Below are 25,428 nucleotides of genomic sequence, written 5' to 3' on the forward strand. Positions count from 1 at the left end.
ATCTTTGGGATGAACATTGCGTGTTCATACTTTCTGACTTGAATTGTTTATTGATTGGCTATAACCACATCATCCACAGTCATTCAAATTATGTTCTCCTCAGCAAGGAAAACAGTGCCACCAAAATGCAAAATTGCAACAAGCTATATGCTATTTCTCTTGCAAAAAAAGATGCACCCTGTGCAGAAGTTTGCTTGTTACAGAGGGTGTTGGCATGCATTGCATCATTGAAAAGAGACTTAATTTCCAAACCTATGAAACATAGACTACAGAAATTCCTCAGAGCTCAGGGCCTTCTTTAAGGCCCTCCTCAGCCTCTGAGGCCTTCTCTGGCCAATTCTGATGCCTGGCCTTGGGGGCCCACTGAGTATATGTCTGCTTTGTATTTCTGCCCTAATCATTCACCCTGCTCTGGCTTATAATGGGAATATTGACTGGCCATTGACTGGGTCTGGACAGGCAGACTTTGCAGTAATTATGAATGAAAGATGTCAGTGGTGAAGCATCTCATTCCAGATATTTCTACACATAGTCAATATTGGCTTTCGTAAGCGTGACTGAGCTCCAAATGGCTTGCAGTCATAAGGGAATGACCAATTGAATAGCTATTATTTCATCCAATTGATGCTGTGCTTTTTGCACAGAGGGAAACAGGAATGCAGAAGCACGCACATTTTACACCAACCTGGTTCTTGCTTTCAATACCTGCTGAAAAATATTAGCTATTTTCCCTAGGAAGCCAGCTCCTGGGGAGAGGCTATTCACTGCAAGGGGAAAGCCATGTTAATTTTCAGAAAAATTGTAAAATAATAGATATTTCTACCAGAACTTGATCATTAATGTACTTACTCCTAACAGAAAGATGAGTGTTTATTTCCTGGAATCTCTTGATCCTGCTTCCCCAGTAAATGAAGGCATATAGCTGAGGAAACAATCCAGATTAGCACACAGTATCTTCTTGCATTTGTGCAAGATGCATGATCTAGGCAAGAGCAAAAATCAAGTCCTGGGACTCAGTCTGAGACTTGGGTCACTTTCAAATTCTCTTCTCATATCCTAGATGCCACAGCATGTCAGAGCCACTTTACATTTTTATGATTACCACTCAAATATTTATAGAGATTTTTTTCACTTGTCTATGATTATATTGATGATAAAGACTTAATTTTATTTTTTTAAGATTTACTTTATTTATGCATACAAGCACTGGAGTATAGGCCAGAGGTGCGGGGGTTATAGGATTCACCAGAGATAGAGTGGGAAGCAGAATACGCAGTTTGGTTGAAATACACTGCTGAGGGGAGCAGCAGGAGAGACAGGAGAGGTCTGCTGCACCATGTGGGTTAGCTCCTTGGCCAGAGATCGAGCTCATGCTTCCGTGGCTCCTGATAGCTTGATAGTGCTGAGACTTAACCCCTTGTGCCACCAGGGAGGCCTGATAAAGACTTAATTATTTTTAAAAAATAATTTACAGCAGTTGCATTGTACCTTTCAAAGCAACATTTACTCTCTACTGTAATGTCTTAGATTGAGGGAGAAATTAACACTAGGGGGCTTATAGTTGCCCTAAGAGTATACAGCTAATAAGAGGCACAACAGGAACTGGATGCAGAGCTGGCATTTTACCTCACTGTGCTTTATAGCTTCGCTACTATAGACCCTATTAGTGCAGCAACATAGACGTGGTAATAACAATAGCACCGGCCATTGTTTATTGTGTCCTTACTATGAAGCAGATAATGAGATACTATTGTTCTAAGCATTTTTGTGGATTATTTTATTCTTGAAACAGTTCTAAGAGATACGTGCTATTATCATCTTCATGTTACAGAAGAGGAAATTGAAGATCAGATAAATTACTAGAGATAGCAGTGACTGAACTGGGATTTCAACCAGAGATTCAAACTTTATTGCTTGTGCACTAACTGCTATCTATCCTGCCTTTAGAAATTGAGAAAGGAAACCAAACACCGGGCAAGCAGATATTTGAAACTCAGGATGACACAGACAAGTCACATTTCAGATTTCAAAGGTTTCCTTTGCCTTCTCTGTTCAGCCAAGCAGTGAGGCAGAGCTGTGTAAACCTGTTTGAAAGAAGCATGGGATTTCTGGGCTCCTTCTGAAAAGGGGACCTGGAACCCCCTGAATAAAGTGATGGTGATGGATGAAAACATGCCAGTTCTGTAGCATACCTGTCTCTAACACCCTGTGATATAATTGTAGTGACCCTCTTACTACAAATGAAGATGTAAAGCTCAGAAATCCAAGGTAACCCTCAGAAATCCGAGGTAACCCACACACATTCCCTAGCTGTGAGGGAGACACTGGGGTGGATTTGTGTACAGGTGTGCATGACTTCAGAGTCTAAGGTACTGGTATCAGAACTCTGGAAAGTGACTGCATGTTTGCAATCCTACCTCCCCTCCATTCCCCTCCTGTTGCATCCTGCCCATGTCAAGCCTTTGCCTGTACTCAGACTCTCTTTGGGAGGAATGTTCTCTCCTATGACAGTGTGCTCCTGAAAGATTCCTCAGTGGGGGTGACATTGCTCCCAAGAGGCCATGTTGGAAATTTATGGAGCTGTTGTTATTGGTGGTTGCAGGAATTGAAGGTGTGGAGACTTGGAGGTAGCCTGTGGTCAGGAATATTAAATGTCCCATATGCAGCCCCATGCCCTGAAGCCTCATTCTTGGAAGATTTCTGGTACTACTCAGGCTTTTAAACAAATGCAAATACCACTTATACCTATGCAAACTTTGAACTTGATTTCAACTTACATATAAAGTAGAAGATACTCTCCTCATGGTTTAAATGAACACTGTATTTTCCAGGAATGAAGTTACTAGGTAAATGCAAGAAAAATATATTTTATGGTGCATGAAAAGCCTTTCACCAGCGCACATTTAGCTTGTCCAAAACCTGCTATGGGATCGGTATTAATCTTATATTATGGTGTAACCAATTGCCACTTAAAACTTACAATATCCCCTCCCTGCCCCCCCCCCCCAAGTTACTGTCTCAGCTTCTATGGGTCAGAAATTCAGTCCAGCTTAGCTGGGGTTTCAGAGTCTCTCACGGGCTGCAATCAAGGTGTTAGCCATGGCTTAAGTCTCATCAGAAGGCTCCACTGGGACATATTCACTGTCAAACTCAGGTTGGTGGCAGAATTTTGCTCACTGTTTGACTAAGACCCTCCCTTCCTGGCTGACCAATAGTGTGACTTTCTCAGCGTGGTGGCTTATTTCATCCACTCAAGCAAGGAGAGTGTCCACTGCCATATGGGAGCTATAATCTTAAGTAACAATTGCAGAAGTGACATCATATCATCTTTGCCATATTCTATCAGTTAGCAGCAAGTCCTGCCTAGGGCCTAGTGGGAAAGTGTGACACAAGCACATACCAGCAGGCGGGGGTCACTGGGACCATCTAAGAGTCTGGCCATCACAAAGACCCAAGACTGAGTTCTGCAGCCTCACACCAATGTTAGGGAGTGGAACACTGCATGCGTACCTTCTGTAGGAGGGAGGTGTTAAAATAGACTTTGTCGGGGACTGCTGTTGTAAGTAATTCTATATTTATTTGAGCCATAAACCCAGGCCCAGGGAATCCAATCCAATGCCATTTCCTTAATTAAACAGATTAACCAAATTACATTCGGCAGAGTAGGCTTTAAGTAACAAGGCTAGCTTAAGATAGTTCTTAGGTTCCTTTCTGCCATCCTCATTTCCTCCGCCATTGTCTTACTTTTTTTTAAGATTTATTTATGCACACAAAAACTGGGGTGTAGACCAGAGGTGAGGGGGGTGAGGGGATTCATGAGAGACAGAGTGGGGAGCATAACAGGCAGATCTACTGAAATATACTGCTGAAGGGAGCAGCGGGCTCGACAGGAGAGGTCTGCTGTACCATGTGGGTAGCTTCTTGGCTGGCTGGGGATTGAACTCATGCTGCAGTGGCTGGTGGTTGCTTAATAGTGCTGTGTCTTTAACCCCTACACCACTAAGAAGACTCTGTCTTACTCTATAATGCTTCAGAATTTCCTGTGTCAAATTCTACTGCATCAAGATGATGGTATGTCTGTGTGCACGTGTGTAATCACTTTTAATTACATCGGCTTGGTAAAATATCTGTAGTCATCTTGGCATCCACCTTGGATGCAAAAATCCATATTTTGAGCTGGTTATGTATTGAAAGGATTTGTAGCCCTGGGCATCTGGAAATTGGATGCATCATTGTGCGCTAGATAAACATCAAGGGACAGGAATTAAAGCAGAATGGGGCAATAATGGCAGCTGTGCCTGTGATAAAGGGGGACTGAATGAAGCATGACAATTTGGGTTGGGGTTCCAAGTGCCCATGCTCTAATCTTCTTGTGATTGCATGAAGGGACAAATCACAGCCAAAGTTGCTGTAGTTCCTTCTCACAGGGAAGGGTTAAGAAGTAAGTCAACTGTGTTTAGTTCCTAATTTGATGCAACAGGCAAGGCCTGGTAGAGAAGGTGGATTCTGTCAGGGCAGTGATAAATTAGGATCAGAAAACACATTTTACACATTGCAGAGGTCTAGGTCCCCCTTTGGAATATTGACTCCTGCAGTGTGACCTTCTGGCAGTGAGAGAGATCCTTGTCTTTGAAGCTGCATTAGTAGAAGACCTGGAAATCAGATTCTTAGACCACAGGCATAGAGCAGAGGTGAGAGCCATGGATCTTAGAACTGGAAGGAACTTTTAAAGAGCTTTTATATCTAACACCTTCATTTGGCAGTTGAGGAAGCTCCAGTTCAGAGGAGAAAAGAACTGGTACAGGCTACACAGATGCAGGACCAGAAGCCAAGTGGCTGATGCCCTTTTCTCCTTTTCACGGTGCCCTTATAAGCATGCACCCCCTAGTGCTGCCCTTATGCCAGCCTCACCAACTTAGAATGGGAGAAACTAGGTTTTGGGTTTTTTGTTTTTTTGTTTGTTTGTTTGTTTGTTTTTAGTTGGTGCTTGGAACGGATTTCTGGCCACTTGTCCCAAGTGTCATGGATTGGCTAACTCTTCCATCATATCTTCTGTTGTCTCTCTCAATCACAGATTTCTACCCCTCTTCTCCATTTAATAACTCAGGAAACCCATGTGACTAGTTTGGGTCAATGGTACATGAGTAAAAGTAAAGTGTGTCACTTAAGAGCCAACTCAAGGTTCGCTGTGACATTTTCTCTTTCTTGACATGCCAGTGTTTGAGACAGAGGCTGCCCTGTCATCCAGGAGCCAGAGTGAATCTGATGTGTGGGGAGCGTAGCTAGCTGGTGTGGACAGGTAGTGTTAGTCGCTTTCATTTTGCAGTTGTTCAGGCTGTTACCACAGAATCACCTGCCTGACTCAGAATGGTGGACGGACGGCACGTTCTCATACCCATGTGTGTAGACACACCTCCCCCAGCTCATTCCTGCTCCTGGTTGTCTCCTCTCCCTGTGTCACCCTCTCTGTGAATGTCATCCTTTTATTCAAGGAACCTGGGGATGTATTTGCTTTCTCTTCCTCCTCATCCTTCTAACCACCCTGCAAATGCTGCCTTTGTACTTCCTGAGCGTCATATCTCCCATCCCCATAGCCTCTGCCCTTGTGCAGAGCTCTCCTTGCTACTGGCTTAGAGTTGGCTGTTCTGTCTCTAAGTCTTGCCCTTTTCCTTCCTATTTATCCTCCATAAGCAGTCATAGGGAGCAAATCCCACTGGAAGCTTTTTCAAAGGGTTGCTGTAAGAGCAGATTTAGTATGGCCTACAAAATTCTTCCAGTAAAGGCCCTGTTGACCTCTCTCTGGGTCCCTGTTAGGACTGTCCTCTTCACTCTTATCCAACTTACTGTTTTTCTCTCTCTCTTTTTTTTTAAATGTATCATTTATTTATTTATTTATTTATTTTTAATAATAAATTTTATTTTTATATTCCCCATACAATTGCAACCCCCCCATTCTGACCCCAATCCCTCCCCTCCCCCCCCCACCCCCTAAAAAGTGTCTCTGGTTCATAGTTTTTTGTTGATTTTGATTTTCACTTTCTTATAGTTATTCTCTCTTTGTCTTTGTCTTTGTCTTTTTCTCTTTGTCTTTCTCTCTCTCTCTCTCTCTCTCTCTCTCTCTCTCTCTTTCTCTCTCCCCTCCTCTCTCTTCTCCCTCCCACGCCCCCTCCCTTTTCTTTCCCTCTCTGGTAGTCTTCCTGCTAGGAAGCCGCACCCCTCACTACCCCTCTCAGGCTCAGTCACCTGTCTTCTTCACATTTTTCCCTTCTGCATACTGACTATTATACTTCATTAATTCCTACTCATTCTTTGAAGACTCCTCTGGGAAGTCTTCCCTGATTGCTGGAGATGAACTGGGTATGAGTCCTTCCAGTTCATGGCGTGCTGTACTTCCCTTATCACTGCTCCTCATGACACTAGACACTATACTTTGTCAGGTGTGTGACACTTCCCCAGTAGACTTGTGGGTCCTCAATATTTTGCTAAGCAATATCTGGCACATAGTCGATGCCCCTTGAACATTTGCTAGTAAATGTTGTTTTTTAATCTGACAGCAAAGGAAAATTATTCCCAGACACTAGTATGAAAGACCTTATCTTGAAAACAGGTTCTTTTGGATACCAGGTGTCTATATTTTATGTGGAGGATAGATAAAGCTCTTGGAAGGAACCAGACTTTTTAAAAATACATGGAAGGAGCTACATATATTATAAAATGTGGGTCATAGTTCTATCTGTTCTGAGTGTGCAAAAATATCACAAATTTTTCATCAAGAACTAAATATTTAAAAACAAACAATAAAGCAACTAAGGTGCTGAGAGGATTTGGCTGGGAGGGTAAGGTGAGGAGGGAGCAGGGTTGACTAACACACTGGATTCTGTGGATCCAGATGCATTTAAGAAGGGGGTTGTGTGTATGAGAATGGCATTTTATTTTCAAATATGCTTCCTCAAGAGATTGTTCACCAGGGAGCCTCACCTTTCCCTCCATGTTCCGTGCTGCAAACGTGACCTGGTTCAGGAAACTGACATGGAAGTGATGTTAAGAAATAATCGGTGGAGTGGGCGGGAGAGCAGTAGGCCCACACCATCCTGCAGACCTTGTGATGGGTGCAGCTGAGAGGTTGTCAGCCATTTTCTGGGCAGAGAAACTTCGAAATGGCCTTCGTTCTGTGATGCTTGCATCTGAATTGTGGGTCTGTTTCTGCTACTAATGTGTCCCCATTTGCGGTCAGTCCTGAAGATAAGGCAACTTGGAAACGCTGAGTCTGGGTCCACCCACATTCCCCAAGTGGGAAAAGCATAGGTGTGGATGCTCTCTCTTAAGTGTGAGTGATCGCTGTCCCTTGCATAGTATTGATTAGGTATTGATTGTAGAAATCCACTGGGGTAAGGTTTTTATATATGATAAAAAGACTTTGTCGGTAGCTAGGTGAATAGACAGACTGAGTATAAGGAGAAAGACGTAGGTAGATAAAACGAGACTTTATAAAGAGTACATGATGGAGGAGACTCCCTGGTGGCGCAAGGGGTTAACACAGAGCACTATGAAGCTGTCCGCAGCCACTACAGCACAGATTCAACCCCCAGCCAGGGAGGAGACTCACATGGCACAGCAGACCTCTCCTGTCTAGCTACTGCTCCCCTCAGCAGTATATTTCAGTACATCTGCCTGTTATACTCCCCACTTTGTCTCTGGTGAATCCTCTCACCCATCACATCTCTGGCCTGCACTCCAGTTCTTGTACGCATAAATAAATCTTTTTAAAAAAAGTACATGATAGAAATATCTTCTTCCATGATACTTGTTTGCCATTTTTGAGAAGTCTCCACACTGGTTAGGTAGTGATCCATAATTTTTAACCAAAAAGCCTAAATAAATATAGGTCCTAGCAAAAATTTGATAAAGATAAAGCTTTTTTAATTGACTTATATAATTAAAACATGATCGATGCATCATTTAGTGTGAGGTGTCACAAAGGGAAGGTTGATAAACATAAAACCCTTTGTCCAGACTTAAGAGAATTTCTCAAGAAACAAGGGAGTTCATTTCTCCTGTGATAACACAATTTCCCCACTTACAAAAAGGCATAATGGAGAGCTGAGGTGCAGAATCACCAAATAGGTCATGGATCTGCTAAAGCGATTAACCCCTTGTGCTTCCCTTCTGGGAGGAGCAGACCCAGGTTACATATCGAATGCAAGGGCAGGACATGAGCTAAGCAGAATGCTTCATCCACAGGAACATCTCTATAGCCAGACTGATTTCAGAGGCATGAGGGAAGGGGTAAAAAGGAAATAGTTCTTTCCCCCAGAACCAGCAATACTTCCATTCCATCTGCGGAGAATATGCCTAGTATGTCAGCCCTGCACACAGCCCTCTTTCTCTTGGAGAGCTATTCCAAACATTAGAGCCAACTATGTGCTCCTAGATTGTTAATCACAGGACCCAGACCTGGGAGTGGGAGCAAGATCTAAGTGGACAAGTCACACAGGCCCAAGCCATGCTTCAAACCAATCAGAATTTGCCCCTGAAATTTTTTAAGGGAATAGCCACCTTTTTTCTCGAATTATTAATCTATGAGGTTTGTCTGTTTGGGAAAACAAAGCCAACATGCAGAAAGGAACAGAAATAAGCAGTAGTGAGAAAAGGAGGGGCAGGGTCCTGAAGATATTTGAGTCCCTGAAGCCACCCCCACCCGCCAACTTCCTCGAGTCTTATCTTCCTGAGACTTACTGTTAAGCATGTTCAGATTTGTGGGTGTCCCCCAGTGTCCTCTCAATAAATGCTCATTTTCTTGAGCTGGTTAGCTCTAGCTTTCTGTCCTTTACAATGAAATGAGTCCCGAAAATCTTCCCTTTTTTGACACCTTGCTACTGAATACCGATAGTATGGATGAGTAAAGCCTGAAATTTGTCCTAAAGAACTTCAGTCTATGGGAAAGACAGAAGAAGGAGGCAGTGGTGGCCCTGCCTGGTGGAGGGTGGTAGGCGAGGTGTCCCACAGCAGGTGAAGACCCAGTTCGGGTGTGCTTTAAGTACTTTCCTGGGAGTGAGTTGTTCTAATTAAAATATTATTTTTGAAAGGTTTTCTCAGTCAAACAAGTATTGGAAAAAGCTAATTAACTAGAGTTTGCTGTAAGAGTTCTCAGTCTATAATACTAGTGTACTTTGGACTATCAAGGAGAATAACTGAGCATGTAGGGACTCTTGAAGTTCCTTAAGCAAACTATGCATTTTTCTGATGAATTTTTTATTTTTGATGTTTTGCTGTTTGATTAAGTTGCAGAAAACCAGTGTTCCTTGGAACACAGCTGGGGAATTCTTGCACTAGATCATTACAAATTTATCAATTAGTTTAGGTTACGGTCCTAACAGTGGTGGGCAAAGGAAAAGCCCTGCATTCATTAAATCTGTATTGATCGCATTCCAAGACATGTTCCTTACTCTGCCCCCCATATTTCCTGGGTCCCAGAGCAAATCCCCCCTCCTGTTGGAATCAAGAAGCTTGCCAAGCCCCCACAGTTTGAAATGTGTTTATATTTCCACCATGCCACGCTGGCATTATAAGGACTGCCAGCTGAGTAGATGTTAAGATGTATGGCTGTAGGTATAGATGGCAAGTGTTTTCACTCTCCTTGGCTTCATTTAAACCTTGAAATACTATCCATAGACATTTGCATTTTGATTTTCCTCTTTGTGTCACACACACATTTAGAAAAACAGCTATTGCTTCAGCCTCAGCACTTGCTGAAAAGGTGCAGAGGGGAGGTTGAGGTTACAGGGCAATGGCAGGTAGAAGGAGCTCCTGGGATCCTCAGTGTATAGCTCTGGTGGTCCATGGACCCAGGCTTCCTTGGAAAATTTTGACAATCAGGAATTGCTGCCACTCACTCTGATTCTGGGGACAGAAGATCAAAATGCAATCTTCACGTTTAAAGAGGTGGGAGCCCACGTTTTCCATTTATATTCTGGTTCAGTGTCTTATTTGGTGTATTTTTATGCTTCTGCTATTTATTGATTTGACCAATGCGAATCACCGTTTGGCAAACAGGGCCGCATTAATGCGTTAAGAGCTCATTATGAGGATAATGGACATGAAGTAAAAAGGAATCAAATGATGTAAGTGTAAAAGGTTTTTCCCTAGACAGCTGAAAATAAATTGAAAACAAATTCAATTAAAATAACATTCAACCTTTTTATTCCTGCCATGGTGTGATTCCTCTAAAGGAGGTGCCCAGAGCTAACACATTGCTTTGAAAGGCTGTTCCTCCCGCGCCAGACACACCTGGGCAGCCCCAAGCAGAGCTTGTGCTGAGCAAAGACAGCTTTAGGAAGCTGGCCTTTTAAGTCACGTGCAGGTTTCTGCTCCCGAGGCACTTCTACCTGTGCTTGTCAAAGCCCCACAGCATTTTTTAAATTAGAACTCACAGAGACCCTTCCTCTTATATCTACCTCTTAACCTCATACGCCAAACTGAAATCTTGGTGTATCCCCAACCTATACCAGCAGGCACCCTTGTGCCTTTCTTTTTCCCCATACTCATGCTACTTCCTTCCGCAGGGATTTTCAAGCCAGACATGGGAGTCTCTCATCTTTTCCTTCTTTGTGCTTTTCTAGCTTGCTTTTATGTTGCTTTTATTATGAAAGTAGTACTTTCTCTTCCACTAGAGAAATGATGGAATGGCTTATTTTGATTTTTTTTAAGATTTATTTATATATGCATACAAGAACTGCAGACCAGAGGTACAGGATGGGTGAGAGGATTCACCAGAGACAGAGTGGGGAACAGAACAGGCAGACTCAAATACACCGCTGAGTGGAGCATTGGGGGAGACAGAAGAGGTCTGCTGCACAATGTGGGCAGCTCCCTGGCCAGGGATCGAACTCATGCTGCAGTGGCTGTGGGTAGCTTCACAGTCTGAGACAACCCCTTGTGCCACCAGGGAGATTCTGGCTTATTTTGAAAGGAAATACTCTTCTTCTCTCCAATCAGACCCTCTTCTAGCACCAGTGTGGCTAGCCTGTGTCTGTCACCAACCTCATCATGTCTTCATCCCTCCAGCTCCTCACACATCCAACCCATCACACATTCTTTTAACCCTACCTTCCAATGTCTTTCAAATCAGTCCTCCTTTATATCCACTTTTAGCTATTCACGAGCTGTGTCAGTCTCCTATAGAGCTGTGGCACTATAAAAAAGTGCCACAAACTGGGTGACTTAAAACAACAGAAATTGATTGACTTACAGTTCTAGAAGGTAGAAGTCCAGAAATCGAAGTGTTAGAAATGCTGGCAGGGCTTTGCTCCCTTCTAGACCTGCAGGGGGGTCCTTCTTTGACTTCTTCTGACTTCTGATGGCTGGTGTCTTTGGAAACCCTTGGCTTGTAGCTGCAGCACCCCAACATCTACCTTTGTTGTCACATGTTATTCTACACGGGTGTCTGCTTCACAAGGCTGCATTCTCATAAGGACGCCCGTCACATTGGATGGGAGAATCACCCTACTCCATTGTGGCCTTATTTGAACCAATTACATTGCAGTGACCCTATTTCAAATGAGGTACTGGGAGTTAGAACTTCAACATATTTGGAGAGGCACCATTTAACCCAGGAGACTATAGCTATCTCTCTCTCTCATTTCCCCATGCAGAATCCACACGGAGGTCAGAGTTCTGATTTGAACTAGGGACTCCACTCCTTAAAGCCCCTGAAGGGCTTCCTCTGAGGCTAAGATAAAAGCCAGACTCCTCAAGTCAGCTGACCAGGTCTAATGTGGTTAGGATCTGGCCCAGCACGGCTTCCCATAGCCCTTCCTTACCTGCAATCTTTTCACTGAAGGCTCTGCCAGTCCCACCCTACCCGTGGTCCCCACATCTTGCCCGGGATTTTCTTTCTTCCTTTGTCAAATCGCACCTTGAATGGTTCTTCTGCCAAGAGGCCTACATGACCCCCTCCAAAATCATCTCCCAACGTAGCCCATTCTGCACTGTCTCCTATATCTCTCCCTAACATTAATGTCTGTCTGCCACAGGGGGTAGCAAAGTATGGTAAATGGCTAAATTTGACTCATGGTCTATTTTTTAATAGACCATGCTGCTGAGATAATCATGATTTTTATAGTTTTAAGGGTTGTAAAATATTAAGCCTGGGCCTCCCTGGTGGCTCAGGAGTTAAAGACAGTGCTATCAAGCTATCGCCAGCCACTGCAGCACAAGTTTGATCCCCAGCTGACCAGGGAGAAACCCACATGGCGCAGCAGACCTCTCCTGTCGCGCCCACTGCTCCCCTCAGCAGTGTATTTCAGTAGCTCCTCCTGTTCTGCTCCCCACTCTGTTTCTGGTGAATCCTCTCACCCCCCACACCTCTCACCTGTACCCCAGTTCTTATATACATAAATAAATAAATCTTAAAAAAATAAAATATTAAGCCTGAGAATATATACTACAGAGACAATACATGGCTTATAAAGACTCAGCTCTTCACAGAAAGCCTGTTGACCCTTAATCTCACCCATTTCCCCCTCCCTGGGAGCCAGGAGCTTGTCTGCTTTATTCCTGGCTATATCTGGAAATCTTTCAAAGGTGCCTGACACCTATTGGGTCCCCAGTAGCTACATGGAGGTGAAATAAATGAATTATTCAGTGAGTTGTTGAGTTCCATGACTGCTCAAATGAAGAGAAACCTACTCTTTAATAACTGCCTGAGAGGATTCTGTGGTAGTAGAGATACATTTAGATAATTTAGCAATTCAATCATTTAATAAATACTTAGTGAGGACTGGTAACCTATTAGACAGTTAACAGGGCCTGCGTGCCTGGGAGGGATTGATAGAGCACTTCCAATGGGAAACTCCTCTATATTGGAAGACGTGCAAAATGTGATGGTTTTAACAGGGAAGCACCTGTTAAAGTGGTGGGAGATTTGAATAGTGGATTGTTCAAAGTTTAACGTACTCTTTGTGGTGGGAGGGAGCGGTACAGACAAGGAATGCTCTCTCTCATTTTATTTTCTCAATAGGTAGACACCTTCTCCTAGTGATAGACAAGTCTTCCTCAAATGTGCTGGTTGTGACCTTGCCTCTGGCCCAAACAGGACCATCTCTCATGATTGCTGGATTCATTGTTTTTAAGGTTCAGACTACCATGGGCACAGCTCAAACCTTAGCTTCCTCAACTCCAGCCTAATGAGAAAGCTAATTTTCTGGTATGGGCCACAGGAGCTCATGAGGAGTAGGCTGAAAGGTGCTGCCACCAGCAGACAAAGGGCTTAGCCCGTGGTTAGTCACTGACACTACAAGATGTGTGGGGAAGGCTGTCATTGGCAATTCAGCCTCACCCATGCTTCCCCCCAGCCCTTTTTGGAACATTGCAGTTCTAATGTCTTTTCAGGAGGATGAATCCAAGATGCCCAATCTGCTGGTTGACCTAGCTACTTACAATTCAGTGATTTTAAGTTTTCTCCTAGTGAGGCTCAAGGAAGGGCAGCATTAAGCTGATAGGAGGTTTTGTTCTCTCCACTTCTGGCTAAATTTGAATCAGTTTGTTTTGGAATTATCTCTAAGCCTTCCCACCAGAACTTACCAGGATCTTATATTTCCTAATAATATTTAAATTTTCTTTTTAATGTAAGTCCAAGAGAGGGGCCTTTGTCTACCAAGTGGGCAGGAGCTTTATTGTACTCTTGGCGGTGCTCTTCCTCCTCCACCTCTGCAGCCATGGTTTCTCAGCTTCAAAGCCACAAGTCTCAGCTTCAAAGCCACACCCCCTTCCAGAGGCCTTAATTCATCATTAGACGCTGCAGACGTCGCCCCCAAATGAAAAGTCAATCAAGTGCTCAGATTTTAGAATATTTAAAATATTCTCAATTTATTAACATATAGCTATGTAAAGTGTAATGAAACTAAAATTCATTTATTCCCAAGGTAATAGATAATTTATATTGCAAAAGGAGTTCTGTGGATTGGGGCTTGGAGGGGAGGTCTTGGCACTGGCCCTCCATTAGCACTGTGGGATGTGATTTGTTCAACCTTGTCAGCTTCCTGTGTGCTGGTGGGTGTGGATCCTCCCCTGGAAGTGCCATCAGCTTTGAACATGTGAGGTCCTGTGAAGTCAGGTCCTGACCAGGCACCCCTGGTTCTTTCCCATGGTGGCTAGGTCCTTGTCTTCCCCATTGTTCTTCTACACAGTGTCCTCCTTATTTCCTTTTGAGCTTGTTCTCTGATTTGTGGCTCTCTCATGTACCTGTTTAGTTTCTGTCTACTCCTCCCACTAGATTGTAAATGCTCTGAAAATGGAGTGCACGTAGGGCAGGTCACCCCACCATCTTCACTGCCTATCTAGCAGACCCTGTGAGTGAGTGAGTGGCAGTGCGTCCAGGGTGGGGATGGAGATCACGAGCATCGGAAATACCCAGGTGTACATAGGATGGTGTACCAGCATGTGGGCAGTGGCTCAACACCAAAGCCAACCCTCTGGTTTGGCAGTTGAACCAACACTTTCCTTGTGCCTGTGCTCAGCTGCTTTCAGAATCCTGGGTCCACAGTTGAGTTGAGCTCAGCTGAGTTTTCTGATGTGAAGAATTATGCAAGTCTCTTGTCCCCTTGTCTTCCTTTTCCTACTGTTCAAATTCTCTCAAGTTCCCTGGTTTACTGTAGTGATTCATCTCTGAGTCTCCCCAGGTTCTGCTATCTTTCCATTTTCTAGAACCTTCTTCTTTTACCTCAACCACTGATCTTTAACATCTCAAGTTAGGCCCCTGTTGCAGCACAGGGGAGCCAGGGCTGGGGTTCCTCTACTGATGATCTTAGACTCGATCATGTCAGTGACTTTATCCAATTACTTCATTTGGTTTTATAATGTTATTTAAATCACACCTAGAGAGTAAAAATGAAGAAGCCAGGTGGCCTGGGTTTGTACACCAGCTTCTCCATTAACTAGCTGAGAATCTTGGTACAAGCTGCTTAATCTTTATGCACCTCAACTTCATCTGTAAAATCAGGATAGTAATAGTATCTTCCTAATAGAGTTGCTGTGAGGATTAAATATGAAATCACATATGACAATATCTGGCATACAATAGGTGCCCAAGACATGGCTGCATCCATATCATTCACACTTCTGCACATTTGACCCAGGAATAGTTGCCTAAATAGTCCTCTTGCTGGATGCTAGGAGCCTTCTTTTGTATGTGAGGCCCTCTGTGAGAAATTCAACTGTGTGTTTAAGTGGGCATTTCTCCGGATCAGCTTTCTGTGCAGGGCAGCTTAATCCTTAGTGGTGCCCCTCTGGGATGGCCAGCTTCTCTCTCCACCCAGCTTGGCAGGGCGGTACAGTGGCCATGATATTCAGTGTGAAGCCTCTCTTCCTGATGGCCACAGTTCCTGGTAAATGCTGAGGCTCTGGGGAGGAGAGCAAAGGTGACAGCAGAGGCTACCTGGAGCCCTTGGTGGTCTGAGTCCAAGCCAGGGCCAGAAAGCAACAGACAATGATAAATCACCATGCTGGGTTTGGGACTAAACAGCAAGAAGCTGCATGATTAGTGCATCAGGCCTGTTCCCTGCTGAATCTCCATTTGCTTGGGGGAGTTGCAAAGGCAGGTGTTGTCCTGAGATATGGGCCAGATGCCCCACAGACAGCAGCACAGCCTTCGTACCCAGCTTGCGACGGTTCAGAAATTTTCAATGATTACTGAGTTCTCCCTGCCCCCGGGTTCTCCAAACATTGTGCGGCAGCTCGGCCGATTGCAGCTTTACCACTCAGCGTCCATGTGTATCTGCGGGCCGCTTCCCCCAAGCAGTTCTCCAAAGAAGCCAGCAGATGGCGCAGTTTCTCCTGTGTTCCTGCCAGAGGGTCTGAACTGGCAGTGTTTTCACTGCTGAGAACCAGGAACAATAAACACCTGTAACCTCTTGAATATAAAATGTAGTAGGGAAAATGGATCGGGAGACTGAAAATTGGGGTGATTTAAAAACTCTAATGCATAAGAATTTACAAAACACTTACATTCATTGTCTTATGAAGAAAGAAAGAAAAAGGAAAAAGAAACTGATCAAAATAGATTTTAACCCTCTTTTGGAAAATAGACTGCATCTGAGTTTTCCATTTGCATTTGATTGTAAGATTTTAAATTGGGTCATCCAGCCCTTGATTATGTGGCAATAGAATCACCACTGTAATATTGATAAGGAGAATAACAGGGGTAGCGGCTACTATTTATTAAGAGCCGCTACAGACTAAGCATTTTGCATGTGACATCTTGTTTAATCCACTGAGCAACATGAGGCAGGAATCTCATGATGATGGTTCTGACAAATTTTGAGAATGTTCTGAGGCTTCTGATCACTGTCCCAGAAGGAACCAGCCTCACTAACAAGAATCAGCTCATAGGCAACTCATTCTCACAAATAAAAACATGACAGCCTGACCCTTTAGCTTACACAGTAATTCTGCTACTATTTCTCAGATATCCTGGTTAGCTGAGAGAGGTAAATGTAGCACATAGTCCATATTCAGTTAATAGTAATAACTATCATTCATCTGATCCTTGCTATTATTCTAAGAAATTCTTGTTCTAAGAGACCCTTTAAAACCTTACAACTGGCCTACCTGGTGGTGCAGGCAGTTGAGAACAGCTCTGTGAAGCTGTCTGCAGCTTCTGCAGTGCTGGTTCTATCCCTGCAGGTCATGGAGCCACCCACATGGCGCGGCAGACCTCTCCTGTCTTGCCCACTGCTCCCCTCAGCAGTGTATTTCGGTCAGTCTGCCTGTTCTGCTCCCCGCTCTGTCTCTGGTGAATCCTCTCACCTTCCCACACATGTGGCCTGTACCCCGGTTCTAGTATAAATAAAGTAAATCTTTGAAAACAAACAAACAAAACCCCTACAATAACATTACTGGGTAAAAACTTTTTAACCTTCACTTCACTTCTGAGGGAAATGAGGCTCAGAGAGGTTTAGTGATGCTTCTAAAGTCACACAGTTAGCAAGCGGCAGTTAACTCAAGAACAGACACTCTTGCATCAGCCACTAAGTTAATGGTCCTTAGATCTTAATTGCCTAAGTGAATTTGCCTGCGTATTCCCTGGTTCCTGTTTATTCCTTGTTCTTTAGCTTCTTTATAAGCCTGAGATTTTATAGGAGATTTTTCTCCATGTTTTATATTCTATGCCTTTTTGAGGTGGGTTTTACCTTTTAGCTATGTCCAGATAGCTATTGAACCAAAAATACAGTCTCAGTCCAGACTGGTGTTTGGGACATACTCAAAATCCCAGAATAACCCTATATGTTTGGATTATTAGAAGGATTTGACTTTGGCAGAGCAAATGGTCATGTAAGATATTTGCCTCAGCAGACATATTTTATGTCATTTTGGAATGTCCCTTTTTTCTGGCTCCAAAGTCAAGGGCACCATGCTCCCCTTCTCAGCAGTTGTACCGGAGCAGTCTCGGGCTGAGATCTCTGTTCCTGTGACCTCAGCCTGCAACTGTCTTTTGCTCTCTCTCCCTCTTGCTATTCTGCTTTCCTTCATAACACTTTTTTCCTTCATCACACTTTCAGACATGCCTGTGGGCCCCCCATTTGAATGAGGGGATTGTTTAGGTGAGAGTTCAGCTTCCCCTGTGCTGTAGAACCTTCATTTTAGCATTTGGATTTTGAAAGTGCCTCACTGGCATATGGGATGGATTTTTCTTAGAAGGGTTTATTTTCAAGGCTAGTGTAAAGTTCTGTCTGGAGAAGGCAGCTGTCTCTTAATAATTAACAAATAATGCTTAATGCCTGGATAGAAATCCTAATGCCTGCTAAAGGGACTGTTGCTGGGACCCTGTTAACCACAGTCCTCTTTCCTAAGGGGTTCCATCCTGTTCCTAAAGGTCTTGGTCTCTAAGGCGCAGATCTCTAGCCTCTGCCCGTATCTTCAGTCCTGTTTCAGGGGTGCCTTCCTGTGGGAAGCTGTTGAGCATGTCCTGCTGCTAAGGGAGCAGGAAGTTCAGGAGGCCTGCTTCCCACTTAGAAGTACAGTCCACAGACTGCTTCATGTAATGTGCTTGGGTGCCATGTACACACATACACATGCATGCACACACACACACATAACCACCACTTGGAAGCAGAATAGTTCTTTCTGGTCAAGCAAGTCCTGGGACCACAGGGTACAAATTCTAAAATGAGCCAACCAGTGCTTGAGGGTTTTCTACATTTTGTAGGCCAAGAACTCTCTTCTGGCAGACTATTTCAAGGGGTTCTTACTCTGGAGCATTTGAAAATTCTAGATGTGAAATATCGTTTCAAGTGCTGGTTCCTGTGCAAAGTCCCGCCTCTGCCATACAGACGTACTCTCCCCGAGTAGAGAGGTGGTGGGAGTGGGTGCAGTGGGTCAGCCTCAGGTTGTAAGGAAAAGTGCACAGGCAGAGTTAGGCTCCTCATAATAGACCATTGCTCTGTAGCCCCAGCCTCCACATGCCATCTACTTCTAGGGGTTTCTCTGAGGTGCTGATAAGTTCTCACATGGACCATTGTCGCTAACCCTCAAAGGAGTTGTAGGGCCTGCTGTATCTCCCAGACATTTCCCTTTGGTTGAGCTTCTGACCTCTTCTACCAAGAATCATTTGTGTCTGAATGATGTTCCTTTGATGAGATGATGCCCTACTCTGGAAGTGGTCTATGTGGATGCCCACATCTGGCAAATTTCAGGGTGCTAGTGTGGCCTTGCCAATGCCATACCATGGTGGTCCTGTCAGGGAGGGACTGGGCTGACACCTAGGACATGACAGGGATTAATCATCAGACATCTTGCTGCCCATTCTGTCGCTTTCGCTTTTACTTCTCTATCCTCAAGCCACCTCCAGTCCCCTGAGGACTAGATCCCCCATCCCTCGCTGCAAATCTTTCATGGAAAAATCTTCAGCCCACAGTGCTATAAAAATTCCAAGGCAAAAGGTTGGTTTGAGATCTTGTAAAACATGCAGACAGACACCACACAAAAGAACCTGCTAAATGGGCTTCAGGTGAGAAACTTGTTTCTCTGTGCAATTGAGTTCCCAGTCCGTGCCTGAAAATATGGATTAAATTTCTGTTCTGAGAGATACTCATTTACCCTCGGTTTTGTATCCACAATCTACACTGGTCTTAATTTCCTCTCACTTATGCCCAGGCATTAACTAATACCAACTAACTATAACCCAAACTAATTATTGCTATCTGTACACTTTAAAAAATAACTCCAGCATGGAGCTAAAAGAATAATGGCATATTTACAGAAGGTAGCTAATTAAACTGAGTTCCAATTGCTTTCGCTTTGCCAGAAGGAGCCATTTTCACAGCAAAAATTGGGTGGATGCTTGCATGCTTACCAGAAAAACTCAAGGTAACATAATTTAGGGTTCCCAAGACAAAAATTTAACACAAGACAGATTTACATGAGCAATAAAAATCTCATTAAGGAAGATATGAAGATCATTTTATTGCAGCCCAACAGTTAAAAGGGTATCATTTTGGTGGGTTTATTTAAAGAATAGTATAAATTTCATTGTTTCCTAGTGGAAGTAATTGGAAGGGATTCTTAGACAATCTTATTTTTGGATCTTCAGGTGGTGAAGATATGTCACTTATCTCAGTGTCATAAATTCTAAGTTTTCTAACAGATGTGAATATTGTTGAGCCCTATATTAAAAAGTGCAAAAAGAAAATGAGTACCTATTATTACCCCCAGGGCACCTCTGCTTTTACTTTATTTCAGGTCTTACAGATATCTTGAGCTTTCATGTAAAAGTAAGTATGGATACTTCAGTGATGTGATTTCAGGAGTTTGGCAGAACTCATTAGCCACAGTCAGATGACTGGAGGTCCTTTGGCAAATCTGGGTTGAAAGCATATCTTTAATTTGCCTTCTTTTTTAAACTCACACAAAACTCAAACCATGGCTTCCCAAAACAACGACAAACAATAGCCCACACCCGGACTGAATTCCTTCTCTATAAGACTATGTTTTCCTACTGGAGCTTCGGGAGGGGAGCTCAGGAATATCATGGTGCTGTGGAATATCATGCTGTGAAGCTTTCTACTACTAAAAAAATAACTTCTCAGTTGCAACACTGTTTCTGAATGTCCTGCTGCTTTTTCTTGCTGCCTGCAAGTAATTCCTGAATTTGTTTCTATCTACTGGAAGTAGTGACTTGGCAGGCATTGGCACTTTTTCCATGTTTAATTAATTCCTCTAATTTTGTAGTAAATGAGAATAATGGGGCTTAATTTTACTATTTATGTAAAATTGATTGGTAATTATGGAAAGCACAGGAGATTTGGCTTTACAAACAAAAATTAAGTGACCTCTCCATCATGGGGCCTTGGCATGCTCATTCATTCTTTGCAAAAAAGCAGAAATGGTAACAAAGCAGATGTTGAGGGGAAGGTGACTGGGGTTTTATGACTTTTGTAGAAATTGATATATGGAAGTTTGTGGGGGGTTATTTAAAGCTCAAACCAGAGTCATCTGGAAGAGGTCATGCACCAGACAAACTATTTAACTGGCTTGGTCATCTCATCTTTGCTATGATTTGGTCTCTAAACCCAATATACTCTGATCTGTTGTCTGCTCACAAAAATGGTGTATAGGTGAGGGAGAGGAGGGTCTCTTCCTAAAGTGTTTTAGGTGAAAGAGAGATCTTTTTCTCTTTTGAAATTTTGGATACAGCTCCAGATGATTCTCAGTAAATGATACTTGCAACATAGACAGTGAGACATTCTCTAGGTACAGCGTCTCTATGTATATGGCAGTATCTCTGTGTCTCTCCCTTGCTTCTGCTCTGATTTTGTTTTTTTTTCATCTTTTCATTGAGGAAGTTTAAAAACCTAACCATAGCAATGAAAATTATTATCATCCCAGAGTATCAGGATTTAGGTATAGAATTTGTCATTTAAAGAAGGCCAAGCAAAGAATGTGCTTTTGCTTCTATTTGGTGCCATCACAACTCAGTTCCTTGATGGACAACGCTCAGATTTTGGACTGGGAGCTGTGCAGAAAAAAATGAGGCAACTCATTAACTGGTAGTGGTATGGCATGGACATTCTTGGGTAAAACAGAGGAGATGCTGAATCATGACCAAATCACTGCATAATGAGAAATGCAGAGCTCCACTAGAGCAGGCTCATGTTATTGAGCCACTTAAAGCTACTGAAAATGATTGGCAAAATCTTAGTTCATAAATACTACTCTGCTATTGTAAATCTTTCATTTTGAGAGCTTTGAGAATAATAGTTTACATTTAAATTGTTTGTACTGTGAAAGAAGTAGTATGTTTTTTATCTCAGAATTGTCCTTCATGTGCCTACCTGATACTGCATTAAAATGGAATTGAGAGAAATACCTCATGGTATTTATATTCCCCTTTATTTTATTTCTTCAATAAAGTAATTCACCCTACCTGTGCTTTGGAAGTCAATGAAAAAGTACAGAAAGATTCACATGAAGTCTGCTCCAAGCTGAAAACAAGAGCCGAGTGCCCAAAATACAAACACTGCCAGTGGGATATGCCCTGGTTTGGTGATTCCCAGGCTGTGGTCCATTTAGAATCAGATCACTGGGGGATCAGGTTCAGTATTGTAAATGCTTTAGAATATTCCATCCACTGAGATTTAAGGTAGAAACTGGAGTTAAGACAACAGAGAGACCTAGGGGATCAATTGCAAATATCACTGCATAATGAAAAATGTTTCCTTAATTTTTTTATTGATTCCACACCTGTGGTCTCCCACGATAGTCTTGATAACATTAAAACACAGGGACTTACATTTTTCTCCTGAAAAATAAACTTAAAGTATCCAAGAAAAAACCCCAAATTCACTCTTTCAGTTTTGCTTTCTTTCTTTCAGAAACCTGCTTTATGATAAATCAAATAATTTCTGCTTGTAGAAACTGTTGAATCAGGAGATTTGGGAGGAATATGGGCAGTGGCAGCAAAATGCTTGGTTCTTCTTAAATCATAACATAAAATGAGAAAAACTAGTTAGTAAAAGCAAAATGCATGCTTTTGGAAGACAATGAAGGAACATTATGCAAGATGAAAACATTCTTGAGATTTTCTGTTTAACCTTGTCTTGTGGTTAACAGTGCTATACTGTACACTTAAAGATTTGTTAAGAGGGTTGATCTCCTCATGTTACTCCTTTACCACAGTAATAAAAAATAGTTTTGATTGGGGGAAAAAATGAAGTGGCAAGGCATGCCACAATCCTCAGAATATGAGCAGGTGGCATCATCTGTGTGGGGGAAAAAAAACAGGGAAAAGCAGTGGGCCATCTCGGAGACCTGAGAAGAGAAGAAAGAGTCCCCCAAAGAGCCCACAGTTACTAGCTGAAATGGATAGCAGGATGATTTTTTTTTTGAATGGTAGTTAAAATTGGGAGTGGTTTTGGTGCATCCCATAACAGGAGATCACCTAGTAGGTATGAAGGAGCTGAGCCATATTGTTAGTATGAATTCTTAAAACTGAACCCCAAGGTCCTTCTGGGACAGGACTCTCACCACAGAGGGAGGGATGGACTTAAAATTGAACAGGACAAGATCAGTAGATTAAAAAGAAAGTTTGGATAAAAAGGTAAGAGAGGACCAAACCCAGGAAAACTGTAAAGCGAAGACTACCATATTTTTAATCCTACATTTGACAGTAGTTAGGAGTACTAATTTTTGAATATCAGTTTAACTATGAAGTTAAGAAAAAAACTTCCCTGATTCAAGCTGCCTTCTGAACATTCAATTGAGATTCAAAAAATATCATAAAATTAGAAAAATTCAAATTAGATGAGAGAGTTCATGGAAGAATTAGGAAAAAAGGAAAAAAAAAAGTTATTAGAAATAGTGGCCACGCTAAATAAGAGAAACACAGTAAAAAGAAATCACATGAACACCAAAGATAGAAGTAATCATCTGATATATGAGCAATAGGAATTCCTAAATAAGAAAACTGAAACAAGTGTTCATAACAATTACTAAAAAGAATGATTCAGAACATATTTCTGGAGCTAAAAATATTGAAAGTGCACTTTTAAGTATCAACCAACAGCAAGATATGTTCCACCAGATAGACAATTCCTGTCTGAATTTAACCAAAAAAAAAACCAAAAAAACAAAAAACAATTGGACATGTAAGCAACAGAACACATTATTTCCAAGATAAGAAATAGTGAATTTCATCTTTTTTTTTTTTTTTTTTTGCTGCAAAAAGCTTTATTGTTTTCATTTGGTCCACAACTTGGAAGAGCTCCAGGGAGAGGCTTAGGCAGAAGCCCTTAACACCAGGGGTGCCATTTGGGCCCCTCAAAGGCCGCTGGGCTGTGGAGGAATCTAGTCGTGCTTGAGAGTGAGCCTTTCGAAGAGATACTCGCCCAGCCCAGCCTGGGGGCTGGCCAGCCTGCGGAGGTTAGTCATGTGGTCGCCCATCTTCTTGAGGAGTTTCACCTCTTCATCAAGGAAGTGGCTCTCCAGGAAGTCACAGAGATGAGGATCCGCGCGAGAAGAGCCCAGGGCGTGCAAATGCAGAAGGGCCTGGTTCAGGTTCCTCTCCAGGACCACGGCAGCTTCCATGGCCTCCAGGGTTTTCCCCCACTCATCTTGGGAAGGCTTCTGGACGTCCTGGAAGAGGGCGCGGCCGCCACGCTGGTTTTGCATCTTCAAGAGACGCTCGGCGCCCTCGCGCTTCTCGTCGGCCAACTCGCGGAAAAAGTGGCCCACGCCAGCCAGAGCCACATCGTCGCGCTCGAAATAGAAGCCCAGAGAGAGGTAGGTGTAAGAAGCCCGCAGATGCAGGTTGACCAGGCGGTTAACGGCGGCCTCCACCTCGGTGCAATAATTTTGACGAATCTGGGAGCTCATGGTTGCCGGGCAGTATGGAGGTATGCCCAAACAACGGTTTTCGCTGGTCTCGGAGGGAGAGGGTTGTAGAGAGGGTGGTTCCGTAGGTTGCGACTGGAAAAAAGGTTGGAGGATGGTCGGAGGATAACAGAAGTGCGTCCCCGGGTCTGTTCCGTCCAAACACTGTTGAAGCAAGAGACAGATCCGCGGGACCGCCGAGCTCACTGCCAATTTCATCATTTTTTGACAGCAACATTTTACTCCAGTAGAAAATGGAAGAATGAAGACAGGAGGAGGAAAGAATAAATAGCTACAAAAAAAAAAAAAAAGGACCTTCTAACATAGGGAACATAGATATATGCTAATTGAGGGACCAAAAGTTTATATTTAAAAAAGAATCTACTAGAGAATCCACATCAGATCATTAGAATGACTAGAGAGATCAATATGAAATTGGCAGTGGACATTAATTGAATTATAAATTACATATCTATGCCTAAAAAGGAGAAGCGTATGCTAATTAATAGCTGTATGAGTTGACAGTGCAGACATAATATGACAATAAAAATGGGGGAAAATTGGAAGGCACATGTAAAAATTATTTTAGCTATTTTCAGAAATATTGGTGGTGGTATTATTGTCCTGAGACTCAAGTATGTATGCAGATATACATTAGAAAAATTAAGTAAAACTCTTATAGTCCCACTTTAAACTAAACATAGCATCATAAACTCATGAGGCATTTACTTTCTGAGCATTAATGACATCAAAGAAAAAAACAGAACAAAACATGTCTCTCCTGGGGAAACTATACACTATAGCCACTAGTCTTGCTAAAGGGATGTCACTGATCTGATCAAGTCTCTAGTTTGGCCATCAACTTGTGGCAATTATCAAGCACAGAGGAACATGCTGTGTTACCTCTGTGTGCATGCGCAACTGACAAAACCCTGGGGATGGGAAATTCCACGGGTCAGGGGGTACAGGGTCTTCAGTAGATACATTACTAAGAGAAAGAAATAGGTGGAGGGGAAAATTGAACTAGGAGATTGTCTCAGTCTTGCTTGTATATTGAAAAAGATAATAGAACTGATAAGAGCAGATACCTGATCTTAGCCAAAAAGGTTGAGAAGAATTTAAGAATTTATTTCAACATCTGAAATTATTTAAGATCTTGGTTTCATGATAAAATAGAGAAAGATTTGAAGATTCAAGTCATGACATGATAGAAATAGCTGTTTATTGAAAGGTTATTATGTAACCCATACTGTAATGAGAACTCTGTGTGTGTTATCGGTAATTGTCACTCTGGCTCTGAAATAGGGGTTATTATCCACATTTTACAGTTGGGGAAATGGAGACACTGACAGTTTAAGTAAATTGCACAGAATATTTACATAATATAGAGCTGAAAAAATGGTGTATGGACTCCATAGCTCATAATTTTCAATATCACGTAAAAAATGTATTTAATATGTGTATTAAGAACCCTACATTGTAACGTTAACACTATCATTTAGGCACTTTAAAAGGATATATGTGTTAATATGTATTCTGTCACTGTAGACATAAAATTAAAGAAAT

At 42.7% G+C, this 25,428-nt stretch overlaps 1 protein-coding gene and 1 long non-coding RNA gene across 8 annotated transcripts in view; one reads left to right on the forward strand and one right to left on the reverse strand.

Annotated features, from left to right (window-relative positions):
• Positions 1–25,428, forward strand: part of LOC119230640 (uncharacterized) — a 587,338-nt gene that overhangs the window by 385,795 nt on the left and 176,115 nt on the right. The gene's annotated exons all lie outside the window — the stretch shown is intronic.
• Positions 23,198–24,068, reverse strand: LOC119230650 (ferritin light chain-like). The gene has a single exon (XM_037491992.2). The coding sequence runs from the start codon at positions 23,863–23,865 to the stop codon at positions 23,338–23,340; it is 528 nt and encodes a 175-aa protein (XP_037347889.1). The 5' UTR covers positions 23,866–24,068; the 3' UTR covers positions 23,198–23,337.

Source organism: Talpa occidentalis, unplaced genomic scaffold (assembly GCF_014898055.3).
Source record: "Talpa occidentalis isolate TD23 unplaced genomic scaffold, MPIMG_talOcc4v2.1 talOcc4.10, whole genome shotgun sequence".
NCBI classification, from domain to species: domain Eukaryota; kingdom Metazoa; phylum Chordata; class Mammalia; order Eulipotyphla; family Talpidae; genus Talpa; species Talpa occidentalis.

What these genes read in the sequence shown, in the direction of transcription:
- LOC119230650 (XM_037491992.2), bottom strand. Translation starts at nt 23,865, where the DNA reads ATGAGCTCCCAGATTCGTCAAAATTATTGCACCGAGGTGGAGGCCGCC.